Below are 17,210 nucleotides of genomic sequence, written 5' to 3'. Positions count from 1 at the left end.
ATGCCAGATTTTTAAGAATAGTTTGTTAGTTTATTTCATAAAACTGCACTACTGGCTTTACAAAATCTGTTATCATGAAATTACATTTATCTCTCAATAATGCACCAATTACACATTCATGACTGTCACTGAGTACACCAATGTTTTTGCTTATCATTGCTTTTGGGCTAGCTGATTTTGAAACATGTATTTGCTGAGTAGATATATTCAGTTTTTGCATGTTTGCTAACTTTTTTGAACAAAAATGAACCAGTATTAGATCAGCTGCCTTAGGAGCAAATTTATGACAAGCACCAGAAATTTATTTCCAATTGCGATCGTCCTTTTTGAGGTAAGATGTCTGAATTGTTCATATGAACTGATGCCCAAGAGGAAACACTATTTATGATATCTGTAAATATTTTATGTAGGCACCACTGCGCCGACGATTCAGAGTTGCCGACAGGAGTTACTAAATTTTCTTCTTGGGCAACTTGAGAAGCAAAACTATCAGCCTAATCTGAATTTTTTCGTATTTTGCGGAGAACTTTTTTATTTCTTCTGCAAGACTAATTATTGTTAGATACTTTTTTTCATTCATGGTGCTGTCAATCATCATTTCTGTGTCATGAGTGCATATTGGTTGTTCCATAGCACTCACTGCTTTATGTTTATGTCCATGCCATCACAAAGTTCATGTCACTTGACACAGATGCGTCAACCTTTCCACAATGAATACTGCTGTTGGATATTTTTTCACTTGGCATTCCAATTTCAAGCATCCACGGCACCATTCACTATCTCCAGATGACAAAATGTAAACTCATGTGGAACAGTCAACTACAAGTAACAAAATGACCCATTAATAAATCCTTAGCAACGGGAATATCAGCATGCAAAATGAAAAATGCTACAAACTTAGGTGCCAACCTAAAACATAGGAGTTCGATTCTTTAAAGAATCAGGGATGGAACTTTACTGATTACGAAAAAATGTGATTACAGTAGGTCTACAACCTTTAACAGGGCCAAAATCAAATCATAATAAAATAGACATTTACTTTAGGCTAGTGTATCAGCATTGTGTGTGTGGTTTATGGTCACTTTGTCACTGCAGAAAAAGCAACTTCAATAATTTTAAAAGTACTTAGTATCTCTATTGATGCCACAATGAACTGAACAAGTAAAAATTTTGGAGGAATTTGTTGAGGAAATGTTGTTGAATACTGCAGCTCTGTAATATTATTCAGCATTTTAACACCTGAATTAGGATGCAACAAAGGCACTGCTTATTGCTTGTTAAATGACATGAAGTATTATGATGCTGACTCAGGACCAACTGTTTGACGAACTGCAGAAGTTAATACATTATACCAAGATAGTACATTCTGAGGAGGAGCATGTATCATCACATCTGGAATTGAAATGGGAAAGTTTGAAATAAAGATGGTGACACTCTTGCAAAACCCTGTTGGTAAATGTACAGAATTATTTTCATTACACTAAGTGACAATTCAGCCGCCACTCCTGATTATCTCACTTAAGGATCACGAGAATAGGGTAAGAAACAAGAATTTTGATGACACGAATAATTTCAAGTGTGCTCTTTGGAATTATTATAGCTCCGAAATAAGTCATACTAACAGATTATATTAGATGTAATCTCAGTACATGATGTGGTTGTGTGTGATGCTTAAGAGAAAGAATATGTAGTCAGTCTTTAACAAGCATACTGTTTATATTGCCAACTAGTGTTAAAGAATTCATGTACTTAACTAATATTCTCAGTTGACTGGTTTCTAAGACAAATTCCTGTTGCTATTACTTGGGCAATACTTTGTGGAACAGGCTTCAGGCCACTGCTGTTTATTGGGAATCCCCAGGAGACATTACTTACAAAATGCTTGTGGCTTCTATACAAATGTGTGGTAGCAATATTCAGTTAGACTACATGAATACAACAATGTGCAAACAGCAACACAACTGGTCACAAATTTGACTCGTGTAATAAAAACGGCAGGAAAAATTTTAAATATGCCCAATTTCATGCAAATTCTATGAAGAAAAACTTAGAAAAGTCATTCTGATACCCACAGAGCATGCATGGACACAGTAATAACAACACCCAAGAAACAGCTCGTACAGAGATATTCCCCAACACACGATTCACAAAACAAATTTAGAAGTAATAGTACTAATCTACCTGTGAAACTGTTACAATAGGGAAAAAAGTTTTTAAAAATTTCATTTTTTGTTGGAACAATACAACCCTTATATTTGCTAATTAAGGTACATTAAATTTTAAGTATACAGCTGTTTATGTGTATATAAATTTACGAATGTCAGTATTTGATATGTCAGGGATTTATATCTGCTCCTTGCTGGTAAGGTGCTCTGATAATTTTTTGGCTGTTCTGACACACCGTTTTCATATTTTTTCATCACATTGATGACAAAAACGGCAATTAACAAGATTGGTTTCAAGGGGACCTGAATGTTATTGTTTGATTCATGCAGCTGCCAAATTTTCTGACAATGTTAAATTTACTGATAATACACAAATGGGGCCAAGTTCTAAGGTGTAGTACTTCGATCACAGAATGCACGCTTATTCCGGTCATTAAAAAATGTCAGAGCACTGCACTTCAATGCATTCAAGGCCTAGTTTCCCAGGCACCAAGAATGTGTTTGTAGCTGTTTAACCAGTTTACAGTCAGCTGTCAACAGTCACAAGGTTAGCTTTACAGTTCCAATTATGCACCTACGAATATTTACTGATTTCTAAGCCACTATTACTCTGTACCACACATATCAGATTGCCTCTTTTAAAAGAGCTTTAGTTTTCAACCTATTAAAAAGTTTGCCAAAAGTTCTCACATACAGAAGACACTTCTCTAAGGCTGCATTCACATTGGCACCAACAACTGTCATCAGACACCATTGGCAGAGGTCGCCCAATAACATCGGCTGATAGAATGGTCAGTCAAGGAGGTTAGGCTACGTTAGAATCTCTTATGTATGTAGTAGGTTAGATTTTAACCTACTAATGTGAGGTGGAAACCACGATGCCTCTGCACTTGGATGCCAGTGCTGCATAGCCACTTCTGCTAGTTAAAGAGACACTGAATGCATGTGAATGAGCTTTCTTGTCTTGTAAACAAAATGGTGAGTACTATACACTGTTATCAGAATAAGCAGACCAATTTTACAAACGAGATGATGGGAGAAACGTTCTGTTATATACTTGAGATAATTTGTGGTGATCTGGAAAAGCAAGCTATAAACTTCATTTTATTTATGTAAAGTTGTGCAGACTTACGTCAATTAACATTCAATGACTGTCATTTAGCATTCGAGTGAAAGACAAGCATAAATTGTAGCATTAAATACTCTGAAAATCTAAAGCACTTAAAAGTGAAGATACATACTATACAACACATTTCCAAACCACTTCATACTAAATCAGTACCCTACTGGCATAAAACACCAGTAAGAAGTAATAAATTTGTGGACAACTAATGACAACCTATCACAAAAGATTCAGTACACTAGCTATAAGCATCTAAGATACACCCTTTTCATTTGAACAAATTATTTTTGCGGTTATAATCTATGGCTAAAATCTCTAATAAAGATTTTGCCTATTTGAAGTTTCGACTAAACCTGCGATTTCAGTCCACAGATTCTGACCTATATCCTGATTATAATACTTTCATCCTCAGGATACCACAAGCTCAGTCTTTCTTGAACTAATCTTGTCAGTTTCTCACACTCCATATTTTGTGTGCGAGAACAGGGGTCGATTCGACCGAAGAAAAACTGATTTTAATTTCACCGATCGTCGTCCGAGGTCTGTACTTTCGGGCAATAAGATCGGCTGTAGTGCGACCGCGGACGTCGTGATTGGATAAGATCGGTCGTCCCCGCCCACGCGGGCCGTCGGCGAAATCCACTGATATCGGAGCCACTGTGGCCGCAGCCGAAGGCTTCATCCGCCGTCTTCGGCCGATGTCGGTCGTCGGCGGTATCTACGGATACCACTGCCACTTCGACCGCGCTCATTGGCCAATGACGGCAGATCTTTTCCAATAATTACGCCACAACATGCGCTGTCTCAATGCAGCATATCTCATCGCCTGAACGTAAGGATTTCTGACGAAGATAGGTGAAATTCAAATCAGCTTATTTTTGGGTCATAATGCCCAATACGACACTAAAAATGGACTGTTGGAAACTGAAGTGCAGTCAGAGAAGTCTGTGGCGTCCTGGGGGATGAAAAATATAATAGGGATTCAGTGCGGACTTAATGGACTGAAATCAAAGTTTATTGGAAACAACAAGTTAGCAAAGTCTTTATTGGAAATTTAAGGAACAGATTATAACCTCTAAAAAAATTAGTTAACGTGACAAGTATGGCGTATCTTATGGTTAAAGTTACTGCAAAGGATCTTTTTGGGCAGTGATGGGTGGACGTCAGCTGCCTATAATTTATTATTACTGCTTACTGCCGTTTTTACTCCAGTAGAATTGTGATTCTGTCACATGAAGTGGTTTGCAAATTTTATGTACGTACATGTTTCCACTTTTCAGTACTTTAGGTGTTCAGGATATCTTATTCTAAACGTTGTCATTCACACGTAATCCGAATGACAGCCATTGAAGGTTAGTTGGCGTATATCTGCCCATCATCAAATAAATTCATCAAAGCAGATTTCGAGTACTTGTAGAGGTGTGATTCGAATTCTATTAAACAATCCGATACTCACATTAAAGATACAGTTCTGGCTCAAGTAAAACTAGAAGTGTCACTTTGTTATTGGACGTACAACTATTACATCTTTCCAATCATTCGGCATACCAGTATACTAAGTTCTGAAAAGTAAAGTTTCAAAGTTCTGTGTGATATGTTTGACGCTATTTACGATGCCCTAAATTACTAATCTAAAGGCTAATATTTTCTTTATTAAAAGCTATACTCAATCTGAAGAAACACTGGCACCAGCGATATTGTTACCTCATTTCTCAAATCCACTTGGCAAGTTTTTACAGTGGAGCGAAGTTTACAGTACTCATCATGTTCTTTTCGTGACAGTCCTATAGCTCGTTTACATGCATTCGGCATCATCTTAATAGCAAACGCCGCGTTGCAGTACTCGTATCCAAGTACAGAAGTGTCATGTTATCCACTTTGAGGTTAAAATCTTCATACACAGAATAGATTTTAACCTAACCACCACTACCCCGCCAAAAACTGAGGAATGAGGTCGGGAACACTGTGACCATGATGTCAGCTGCTGTTACTGGACGACTTCTGATTACAGAGTTTGACGACCGTTGTCGGTGCCACTGTGAACGTAACCCAAAATTCTGACAATCTTTTTTTTTTCTAACTCTGCTATCAGAAACAGATTAACTGTACTTCAGAGAGCAGCCTCAGTCTCAGGCAATACTTCTCCTACAAAATTCTCACATTAACGCGTTCAGTACTTTCTTACGTCTGCAAGTCTGCCCAAAACTAGTACCTGTACTTGTCGCTCTGAATGCTGTTTTACCACCCAAAATACTTTTCTTCTCAGTAAAATAGTTAACACGCAAGGTGTGAAGCTACTCTGCAGAGTATGAGATAATCAGCACCAACCACGATTTCATTTGTACCAATCGTTTTCGACTGGGTCAAACAGGCCTTTCTAACAAAGAGCCAAGAAAAATCTCTAAACAATGTGTACTGACGCGCACACTGCAGCATGTCCCGCCGCTGAAGCGCTTGGTTCAACACAGCCAGCCCGGCGCCTGTTAACAGCGACACGGGGGAAAAAATCAATACTCCCTCCTAAGACGATCGTTCTCCTACCTTCCACTGTGGTACCGAGCAGGTCGGTGACACTGCTCTATGCTGACATTTACCTAGAGAAACAAATCGTAACTGCGTCTACTTTTGAAAGAGGTTACTGTTCACACCTGTGACTAACGAAAAATGACGAACTCTAACTACGAATAATAGGAAGGCGAACAAAGAAGAGTAGGCCTAACAATAGAAATTAAATATGTAATCTGGGAATTTTCATTTATTTTACGTCAAAAATTTTAATGATACTTCTCCAGACTCAAAGTCAATCTTCTACCGATACTTGAGTTCATTTTCGACAAATGCAAAATATTTACATAATTAACAGATCTGTCTGTGGATGGTTATTTCTTTATGGTTAACGTAATAATAATAAATTATATCCGTAAATTAAACACATCCACGGAAATCTGGCGGGTTTCTAACGTAAAATGTACGTCTCCGTCCATATTCGACGCAAGTGTTTCTCTAAACCCTATAAAAAGGCATCGAAATTTCAGTTTGTTAACAAAACGCACCGGACACAGAGAAACTAGTAAATACGCTATTTCAATGCGCTTTGTTACTAAATGCCTTATCAAAATATTAAATTCTTCATGGCTTCATACCAAACAACAATAACACACTGAATGGTCCTAAACGTGCCAGGTCAAATAATACTGTCATCGCGTAACAGCAGCTAAAACGAAATAATCTAGAGATCAGAGCCTTATTATCTTCCTTTAACTTTTTTAGGACGATGTATATATTTTGGAAACCTTTTTTATTTTCTCAAAACCTACAAGTGCCGTCTTTTCATGCATTATTAAAATAAATGCCTTTTACTTCTATAGTAACAACCATGACAGCACAGTGCCTCAAATCAATGTGATGTCACATGAACTTTAGAAGAGTGACATAATGGGTTTCAATTATATTATCTCCCATTTTATCTACCACTGTTTCATATGAACGAACTCTGGTGATGCACCTACTTACAACTGTTGGGCAGCCAGACAGACACTAAATGATGTCATAACTCTACCAAATGGCTTCAGGTATAATAAAGTTTATACAACCAGAAGTAAATATCAGAAATTGGTATGTTCAAAAAACATAAAAATTTAGGGCTTTATGTTGTCCTGGAGCATGATGTACCACATAGTCAAACATAACCTAATTCATGATGAATAAGAATACATGTACACACACAAATGTTTATGTTGTGTACAGAAGAGGATTCTGCAGGATTGAAGTCCAACATATCTGGTTTCAAACAATTTGCAACTTTTGGGTAGTGGCACCAACTACTGGAAGTACACGTGGATAAATTGGTAACTTTATGTGGGAAACAATGAGCCTTGGCAGAATATGAGATTTTGTATATGAAACAGTGTAAAAACAATCTCCCATGTAGCAATTTAACAATAACTGAGAAGTACATGCCTCATGTCGAAGTACAGAAAGCATGGAGATCAATATTCTTCATATGCATACCCCCTAATTTGTGTTCATTTTATTTTTTTTATTTTTTCAGATGAAAATATTATTAAACTCTAGCTTTCTGGGCATGGTGCAAAAAATCTCTACCTTCTATTCATTTCACATTTCCTGCTTCTGAACTTTAACTCCTCTCAAACCACTTCTGTCTTGACCATTCCTAACCACTACATGCCTAGTACCAGCTTGCTTCCTCCGCATCAAATCATTGTGCTTGCCGTCTATATTTTTCATTGCTAGAACATGGCCATACCAGTTTCCAGCCGCTGATTTCTTATACAGCAGGTAGTTCACCATCGACTTGTTCCTGTTTTGAGTAATATTATAGTTACTGCTCCACTGGTTAACAGTACTGCCTACTTTTAGTCCTGGTACTTCGATTTTACTCCGTCTGTCTATTTTGTAAATACCAACTGGCACGACAGGTAATTATTTAAGCATTTCTTGGTATTATGTAGCTCCATATGAATGATAAGCTTCACTGTTTTTGAGTTCTACTGAGCCTCTTCTGCCTCTTAAAGCTGTCTTCAATATGACAGTAAATATTCAAAATGTGAGTCAATCTAGTTGCTAATTTGTAGGAAACAGTTTTGAACTTGTCACACACAGGTTTATGAACTTTTATTCCTCCTCTCCTATTAAATTTTTGCAGATGAATTGCTGTTTACTGCATAGTTATCGGTTACATCTTTCTTTTCTGGAACAATTCTAATCTGACAATTTTTTTGATTCTTGTTAATTCTAACTTTTTTTTCACTCCATTTCCTTCATTGTGAGGCACTTCCAAAGTCACTAATAGTATTTTGTCAGTAACACTGCAGCAAATTTGAGGTCTGTAGACCTTTTGTCTTACTAAAAATATAATACTCAAGCTCAATAACTTGTTTCTCTACCTTTACCATTTCTGGCACCTTAACCTTCACTTTATTGTGGCTCATGTAAAACTGTACACTTCTGCTTATCCTCTTTATAATCCTTGAGCAAGCACACCAATTATCATAACGGGAGTGGGTGCATGGCGTACTTTACATACATGTAGAGGATACCTATATTTGTTACCAAGGTAAACATGTATGAGTAGAATCACAGTTTAATCTCAGTTTAATTAAACAATGAAATGAACTTTCATCATATGACAGTTGCCACATTCAAGTGTTACTGCACAGTAATAATCCACTCGGAACATTGAACAGTACAGTTCCATCAGATCCCTGCCAAACACTTATTCGATTACTAATTATCTCGCGGGCAACTGCCTCATTATGGGGTTATTCGACTAGCATGGAATGTAAATTTTTTCTCACTTGGCTTGCTGTTTATTTTATATTACTATTGCTTACTTGGGTGCATAGCAACACACCTTATCACTGTTAGCTGAAGCAATAATAAAGGAATAAAAGGGGGTTTGCAATTGAAAACAATGGAACACTACAAAACAATGTTATTTATGGCTGGAACAGTTTACACACAGGCGCACTTGCTCAAGGGTTGAGAGAGAGAGAGAGAGAGAGAGAGAGAGAGAGAGAGAGAGAGAGAGAGAGGCTCCTTTTTAGGTACATGGAATATTGTTTTCACCATAAATAACAGTTTGTGCAACTGGTTCAGCCTTCATCCACAAACTTGCTTGTTATGTTATTGGTTTTTGTTCCATCTCTTCTACTCTTCAGTTCTCTTTCTACTTCCAGCCACGTCTGATGCTGATGTTCTCCAGATTTTTAAAACACGTTTTCCTTCGAAAATAGGCCCGAAAACTGGGTGTATCATACACTGGTAGCAAGTTAAGGTATGTACCTAAAAGCTCAAAATTTCTGCATTTGGGCTTGAGGCAATTCACTGTTAGCTTCCTTGGAAATTTTGAACACTGTTCAGAGTTTAGTAGATGCACATGCGCAGCTGCTAACAGTTTATATATTGTTCGTTCAAGCTTCAGTTATTGTGTCCCGTGCAGAGACCCACTTGAGTCATATCTTTATTATGGTTTTGCTTGCAAACTATGGTGGCTGGAAAATGGTATTGCTATACTACTGCATTTAAGGTGCAAGTGATTGCATACACTAAAGAACATGAAAACAGGGCTGTAGAAAGCCATTTCGGACCACCACCAATTGAAAAAAAATCTTAAGACATTGGTGGGATCAGGTAGACATTTTAAAGAAAGTACCTTACAGTAAACATAATATGAGTAGTGGAACTGTTAAATGGCCAAAACTTGAAGCAGAGCTCAATACTTGGATTTTAGAGAACAGACAAGCAGGAATTTCAGTTTTTACAAAATTTATCCTCGAGCAAAAGCAATGCCAAGCTTCACAACATCAACATCGTAATGTTCAAGATTTATGAAGTGGTCTCAACTTTGTATGCAGACCAAGGCAAAAATATCGCAGATGATGAGTATGAAGAACAAATTGTTGAATTTCATTGATTTGTCATTAATGCAAGGAAAAGAGGAAAGTTTGAACTTCTGCAAATTTGATAGAGGGGCAAGACTCTGCTAACTTTCAATGTAACTTCAAACAGAACTTAATTCCAAGGGCACAAAAGACATTACTGTTAGAACTGGGTGCATCCCAGGAAAACACTTATTCGATCCCTTACTGTTAAGACTTCACACATCACGACAAGACCCATTGCACAGTCACTTGCCAATTACATTTGGAATAGTCAATGTGGAGACCAATTTAAGAAGTCTGCCCTGTTAGTAAGGGATCAGACTTGGTCTCTCACAATAAGACAACAAAAAAAGACGAATTGAATTTAAGACACGTTATCTGTAATTCCAGGTGGCTACTAGTTTACTTCAGTTGTTAGATGCATGTATCAATGCGCTAGTTAAGGGACGAATGTAGGAGGTTTGAAACAGATTTTGAAACTACACCATCAGAAAGAAGGAAGATACAGCATTTCTCATGTGAGAGTGTCAGAGCTTCATGGGACTCCTATAGAAACTGAAACAGTGATTAATCCATCTTTGAAGTTTGGAATCAATATTGGAGTGTAATGTACAGAGAATAATTTATGGTATGAGGATCCAGACACTGACATAACAGCTTCAAGTATTTCCTCCTTTGTTTCTGAGAATAAAAATTAAAAGGTGAGCAATCTTTCTTACTTACACTGCCTAGATGGCGGCTCTGAGCACTATGGGACTTAACATCTATGGTCATCAGTCCCCTAGAACTTAGAACTACTTAAACCTAACTAACCTAAGGACAGCACACAACACCCAGCCATCACGAGGCAGAGAAAATCCCTGACCCCGCCAGGAATCGAACCCGGGAACCCGGGCGTGGGAAGCGAGAACGCTACCACACGACCACGAGATGCAGGCACACTGTCTAGACATTTGACATACATTCAAATACATGTTATAGTTGTTTTACAGTAGATGTATTAGGTGAGAAATTTTTTTCCCTAAAAAAGATCTTAAAAAGAAGAGCAAGTCTTTTATACTGATGCGTCTTTTACACTGACAAATATGAACAGGTGTTTGTGTGTCCTTAACATGTTGCAATATGTCAAACAATATTGTGGGGCGTGTGTGTGTATATGAATCAGCTGGTTCTACATTTGTGGATATTCAGATAAGCCAATGGAATCTTGGAATGCTGACACAGTTGTTAAGGATCAGTATCTACATTCATTTGTCCAAGGATCATTTTACATACACAGAAGCCGTCAGATTAGTGCAAGGAAAATTACTACACTACAATCTCACCAGCAAGCCTTGGCATACATCCCACAAAGCACCTAGAAAAGTCAATAAAAGCTACTCATTTTACAGTATACAATGTTAAAGTTTGGTGCAACTATACAAAAGAAATCAGTTTATTCAACTCTGTTACTGGCCACTTCTATCACATTTGCTTATCACATAATTGTCTGCACGATGTAAGTAAATGCGTGAAAATGTACTTAAGATATTTGCAGATTTTCTGTTAGTAACGGTTTGCTTAACAAATGACGAGAAGTGATCACGATGAATTGTTTTGGACGTGGAGTCAGTCAAATTGTTCATCCATAATTTTCTTTCCCTCATAAATCAAATTATCTGTTATTCTGTTTCACTCTAAAACAGTCAAATATTTGTGATAATCCAGATTAGAAATGTTATTTCATTTGGAGCAATGTAAACTGTACTATTAGGTCTCAGCCTAACCACAACCACAGAAATCTTGCAATATCTTGTACAAAATTGCCACTTATACATGCCGAAAAAGATTGCAAATTTCACTGCTGCTCACTTCATTAGCAGCAATTTAAGCTGCATTACTAGGTACCAACCTGACCACAACACCATAAATTGGGACATGTTTGGAAATATCAGCCAAATATTTGTGATGACCAAGACTTGACAAGTGAGTGATTCTAATTGAAGGTTCAAAACTGGAAAGGCAGAAAGTGTCAAAATTGGATACTTTCACTTGTTTCCTGTAAACCATTGAATGTGCCAAGGCTAATAACTTGAGATACGTTGAAAGTACCCAAATGACTTCCCTGGCACTTCAAAACATTACACTAGATTATGCAGTGTCTAAGTTCCTATGTCTGAGGCATAAGGAATACTGAATGCCCCAAATGTATGTGACTGTGGTGGTAAGCACGATACAACCTATTTCTCATTAACTTTGCTGCAAGCGACAAGCAACAGCATATGTTACTTAATTTCAGTGTCCTGTGCTTTATGATGGAAAGGAACAACAAGATTAAAAATGAAGAAGAATACTCAGCAAAGTGTTCAAGGAAAGTGTCTGAAGCAAAGTGGCAGCTGTTGTCCAGTAAAAAGAACTACCGAGACATAAGTTGAAATCACTAGAATTTAGCTGCGCATTGTACAGCATAATAAAACAAAACAAAACTCGCTGTAATTTTGGGGTTCAAACTGCATGATCTACTTGTCCTAGGAAATGTTCACTACCTCCCATTGATCAACATATTAAGTGCTGAAAACGAAAGAGACAGTGTCCACTGTCTTTAAGTGAAACACAGGGAATTTTATTTCCTATTGTACCAGTGATTTCAGTTACTGTATTCTTTGTAACTGATCTGAAATAAGAGCTTTATACATTCAGTGACTCCTCAGAAGTGAACCATGGCACTTACATTTTTACCTTAAATTTGGTTTTCATAATTTTTTTAATTCTGAACTTTTTACGCTTCCGTAAAATTTTTCTGTTAGGCACTGCAAATGATATGAAATTATAATTTGCATCCTTTCAAATAATATGATTTTTAATGTGAATATATCTTTGTTACTTTGTTTTCTTAGTTTGACATTTGGCACTTTCAGCATTTCCCGCATCAGTCTACAATTGGCTACGCTATATTACCACCAGATTGGCTATGGCCAATGATAATGTCATGTCAACTGCTGCACAAAATGGAAGAACTGTGGACACTATGCTTACTTTAGCCAGTAAATTTTCAGAATTTGTTGAGCAATTTCTTTTACACAATCTGCAAATGTTACATTGCTGACTTGTACTACAACGAAGCAATGAGGTTTGAAAAAGGGCTGGTTAATTTCAATTTTAAGTGTTGACACTGCATTCTAGCAGAATCTTTCAGGTAAGAAGTCTGGGATTTGACCAATCTTCTGCTAGGCAGATGCACAACCCCTAAGCCACCCTTGCATAGTGGCTTTGCACAACTGCATGGACTACACCAGCACACCTCCTTTTACATTACCACAACATGCACCTGCAAACATTACAATGCTACAACAGCCATTGTAATTTATAAATCTATATTACCTACCTCAAACCTTTTAATTATAGTGTGATACTACTTCCCTTCATCCCAGGGTAAAAGAATAATGGATAATAACGTAAGAAGGAATGAATGTAACTATGTGTAAGGAATAATCATATTCATGGCCTAATAAATATACAATGAAGTAAAGTCACAGCAATTACATGTTGAAAAATTGAGTGTTTATATTTGATAGTAAACAAATTCCAAAACATTGAGACTAGGGTGTATAATTCTCATTTACAAATACTGGTATAACTAATCAGTTTTTCATTTTAAGCACTGCACTAATACAACTGCTCTGCAATATTTTTATGTTTATATTGGACAAGTAATAACAAAAATGAAAGTAGATAAACAGTGGCACATTGTTGATGTGCAACAATTCACTGGCACAACAGTACACTGACAACCCTTATTCAGCGTGAGAGACCTTACAAAAGAAAAAACACTGACGGATCAGAAACTAGTTAAGTGTTTATGTCAACATCAATCCACAGTAAGTGACATTCATTTTCTCCATTTTATTTACTATTTTTATCGTGAAATTTTTGTCCCTGTAATGTGAGTAGGCCAATATATTTTTTTGACAGATGTGATTCATATGATATTTCAAACATAGGCAACTTCAATTTAACAAGCTGTCCATAGAATGCAGAAAATATATAGGGAAATTCATAATAATAACCATACATACCCCCCATTTAACAATTAACCATGCTTAACACGCATTAACAACTAGCACGACCAATGCCTTACAACTGCAGTTATAGCAGTAACCATTTTCAACCATTGAAGTGGAATTCATTTTCTGGCACATAAAATGCTAGTCCGAATAGTTATTGTAACCAATGCAGAAATTCATCAAGTGTGAGCGAGCGAGCAAATGAATGTCATCTACGCCATGTGGATTTAGGGTACATCAGACATTATTGTAAAATGTCTGAAGCAGGTTGAAATATTTCACATACCAAAATAAGGATGAGTTCATTACCTGATATGTGTTGTCGAAGCTGTCATACATAAACCTTGTGATGAGAGACGTTTTCCCAACTGCAAAAAGAAAATTGTTAATTACAAGCATTTTTGATAAAACGATTTAACAATGCGTGTTAAATTATGCCATCAAGTTCTTAAATTGTTTTAGGCAGCTTTCAAAATTCAGCACCAGAAAGCAACAAGCAAACTAGGTCTTACCACCATGTAAAAGAAACACTCCATAAATATTAACCAAGACTAGAGTGTGACACTGGTCCCCCCCCCCTCCCTCCAAAGACTTTATTGTCTTGACACTGAACTGTAGCATAACCAAAAGTGTAGGTTACGTTGGAAGGTAATTTGGTTGAGAGTTGGCAAAGCCAACAAATGTGAGTGCCAAACGAAGGTTGTGGTACTACATTTATCTGTTGTACACCCTCCTGTTTATGCTCGTGCACTATTTAATACACTTCTCACCATGAAAGATAAAACTCAAAGATGAATTTAGAAAACCTACATCAGATAATGGATGAGTATTTTGATGCACATTATGTACATAGATCATACATAAACTACAAAAATACAAGCACAGTCCACTATGCAACTTTTACCCTTGTCACCTGTATGTGCAATGTATGTCCTACTTAGCTGGCAGCTGTAATTATTAATTCATTTGATATACTTGTTCTTTCTAATTGCTATCTTCTGATTGTCTGTTCCTATCACATTCATAGATGAAACTGCAAGAACTTCTGGCAGGAAAAAGGAGTTTAATACCCTGTCAAAACTGCTATCATCAGAGACCAAGCAAAAGCTCTGATTACAAAAGGATGGCAAAGGAAATTGGCCATACTCTTTTCAAAGGAACCATCTTTGCTTTCACCTGGAGTGATTTAAAGAAAACACAGAAAACCTAAATCTGGTTGGCCAGATGAGAATTTGATCATCATTCTCCTGAACAAGAGTCCAGTGTTCTAACTACGGCATCAATTCACTTGGTATGAACTGATTGTATCAGTGCCAGATGTAAGGAAGAATTTAGGGCACAACATTCCACCAATGACAAGGCCATTACAGATGGAGCACAATCTCATGTAGGGCAACAATGGGGGACAAAACCAATGGAACTGTTTAAATACTTGCTTTAAACTACTTAGGAAAACCACAAGACAGACCTAAATCAGGATGATTTGAAGGGAGTGTGATGCCCACTATTTCCAAACGGGATCAAATCAATAGATGTCTAATGCAGGACACAGTAGTGACCATGTAACACTGTGCTGCTCGCAGTTGTCATATTGACTTTCAAAGATGTACATATATGAGCCAGATTTACTCATGATATCAATGGAGCAGAAGGTTCTATACAGCAGCAGCACCACTGAAACATGTCGCTGAAGATTTACATGCACCTACAAGCATATGACTGACAACTGCCTACTTCTCCATTTCACGTACATTGTAAGAGAAAGCAATTCATTTCCATCACTTCTAATTCTTAACCATTTGTGAGTGATGTTATTTACATATTATTAAGAAATAATTGAAAAGATCAATACCAATAGCAGTGAATGAGGGAAGTAATGAAGAAACAACACGAGGATTGGAGTACATTGACAAGACAGAGGGATGTCTTGCTATCATTACATACCGCTCAATATTCGGACAGACAAACCGAAGTATCATTAAATATTACATTCTAAGTTTCAACTTCCCACATTCTGAGCCTGACTGTCTCCTTAATCGTGAAAAATGTACGTTGCTGATACATAAAAACGTCACGTACATTATGGAAATTGATGAAAGTTCCTAACATAAAAAACAATGACATTTAATACAGGGCATGTACTATTTACAGAAAAACAACAAATTATATCTCTCTTCAGTGAACTTTGCATCAACATATTACAAGCACAGAAGAATTTAAAATAGTCATTCGGATTTTTGCACTTTTGTCTCATTTAGAAAGTTGGTAATTTTTATGGCCTTTCCGCGATCTTTTATAATACAATTTATGAGTAAAATACGGAATTATATTTGCTGAATTTTATGGGTTAATTGGTAATACGCAATAACTTCGATGAAAGTTTGTTCTCTATTAAGTAAAGGAACCCGTCACTACCGCAGAAAGTAAATATGTTGTATGACGCCCGTTATTTACATCTAGGCAAAGCAACAGCAATGTAAAAATAGGTTCACAATAGTACTAACAAACTTAAATTACGGTATGACAGTAGTTGACAGCCGGATATGAACAATGCTCGTCATGTTTCGAAAGTACATAGTCTAGTTGCCAATAAAATAATCACAGCATGATCACGATATATTGCTCGTAATATTTATAGAGAATACTTTTATACTGAAAACTGTAAAGCACAACTTACCGCTTTGCTCTCCTAAGAAAACTAATTTAAACTTGCGTAATGGGTTGCCGAAATCGCCCGATGATGACATTTTTCGGCTCGTTTATCTAAATTAGTACGTATATTAATTGTAACTTTTATGCAAACAGTTTCACAGAAATCATTAAACCACGAAAAATTGACAGCCCCTCCTATTAATCACTAATCCGCCACGTTACGACGTTACAGGCCGTGACGTCACTACAATCCCACTTCTGTCATAGATAACAATAGGTGGACTATTCCAGAGACGTACAATATAGTTCGATAACTATGGATCCGATAAAACAGGCGATCAATGATTATTTTTGGAATGATCATATAAGAGGTAGTACACGGCTCTCAAATTAGTTATAATAATATATATAATCAGAGTTTTTAAGGATATCAATAAAAGCGTTAATCCACTTCAAAGCTTTTCATGTTTTATATAATTACATCGTAATTGCCAATAAGTTATATCTTTTTTCGTATAAACAGAAAAAGAGCTTAGCAAATTATCACAACAAAATCTTAAATGTTCGATCACACAGAATATCAGCAAGCATCTCCGCCTTTTATCAGACGCTGTCAGAAATTTCAGATAACATGTGAAGCTTTATCAAAGTGCTTGTATTTGTGCCTCTTTTTCGTCTTTTACTTTCCGTTCTTTCTACTCCCCGAAATTATTTCAATGTCTTCATCATATATGATGATATGATGGACAAGACAGAGTTCAACAGTCACTTACAGTGTGCATAGCGTTAAGCCACTTATTCCTAACTAAAGCTGTAGTTGTGT

General features: G+C 36.7%; 1 protein-coding gene across 2 annotated transcripts in view; it reads right to left on the bottom strand.

Moving 5' to 3' along the window:
- The window catches only part of LOC126247313 (ras-related protein Rab6), a 76,279-nt gene extending 59,642 nt beyond the window's left edge, over positions 1 to 16,637 (bottom strand). For both annotated transcript variants that reach the window (XM_049948470.1, XM_049948469.1), the window contains exons 1-2: positions 16,413 to 16,637; positions 14,045 to 14,103 (exon numbers count right to left, since the gene is read on the bottom strand). In XM_049948470.1, the coding sequence (XP_049804427.1) occupies positions 14,045 to 14,103; positions 16,413 to 16,482 (129 nt within the window). In that variant the 5' untranslated portion in view covers positions 16,483 to 16,637. The remainder of the gene's footprint in view (positions 1 to 14,044; positions 14,104 to 16,412) is intronic.
- Positions 16,638 to 17,210: the final 573 nt, after the last annotated feature.

The sequence above is a fragment of the Schistocerca nitens genome, chromosome 1 (genome assembly GCF_023898315.1).
Source record: "Schistocerca nitens isolate TAMUIC-IGC-003100 chromosome 1, iqSchNite1.1, whole genome shotgun sequence".
In the NCBI taxonomy this organism is placed as follows: Eukaryota; Metazoa; Arthropoda; class Insecta; order Orthoptera; family Acrididae; genus Schistocerca; species Schistocerca nitens.
Note: the sequence above shows the minus strand (reverse complement) of the source record. Positions and strands in the feature narration are given on the sequence as shown.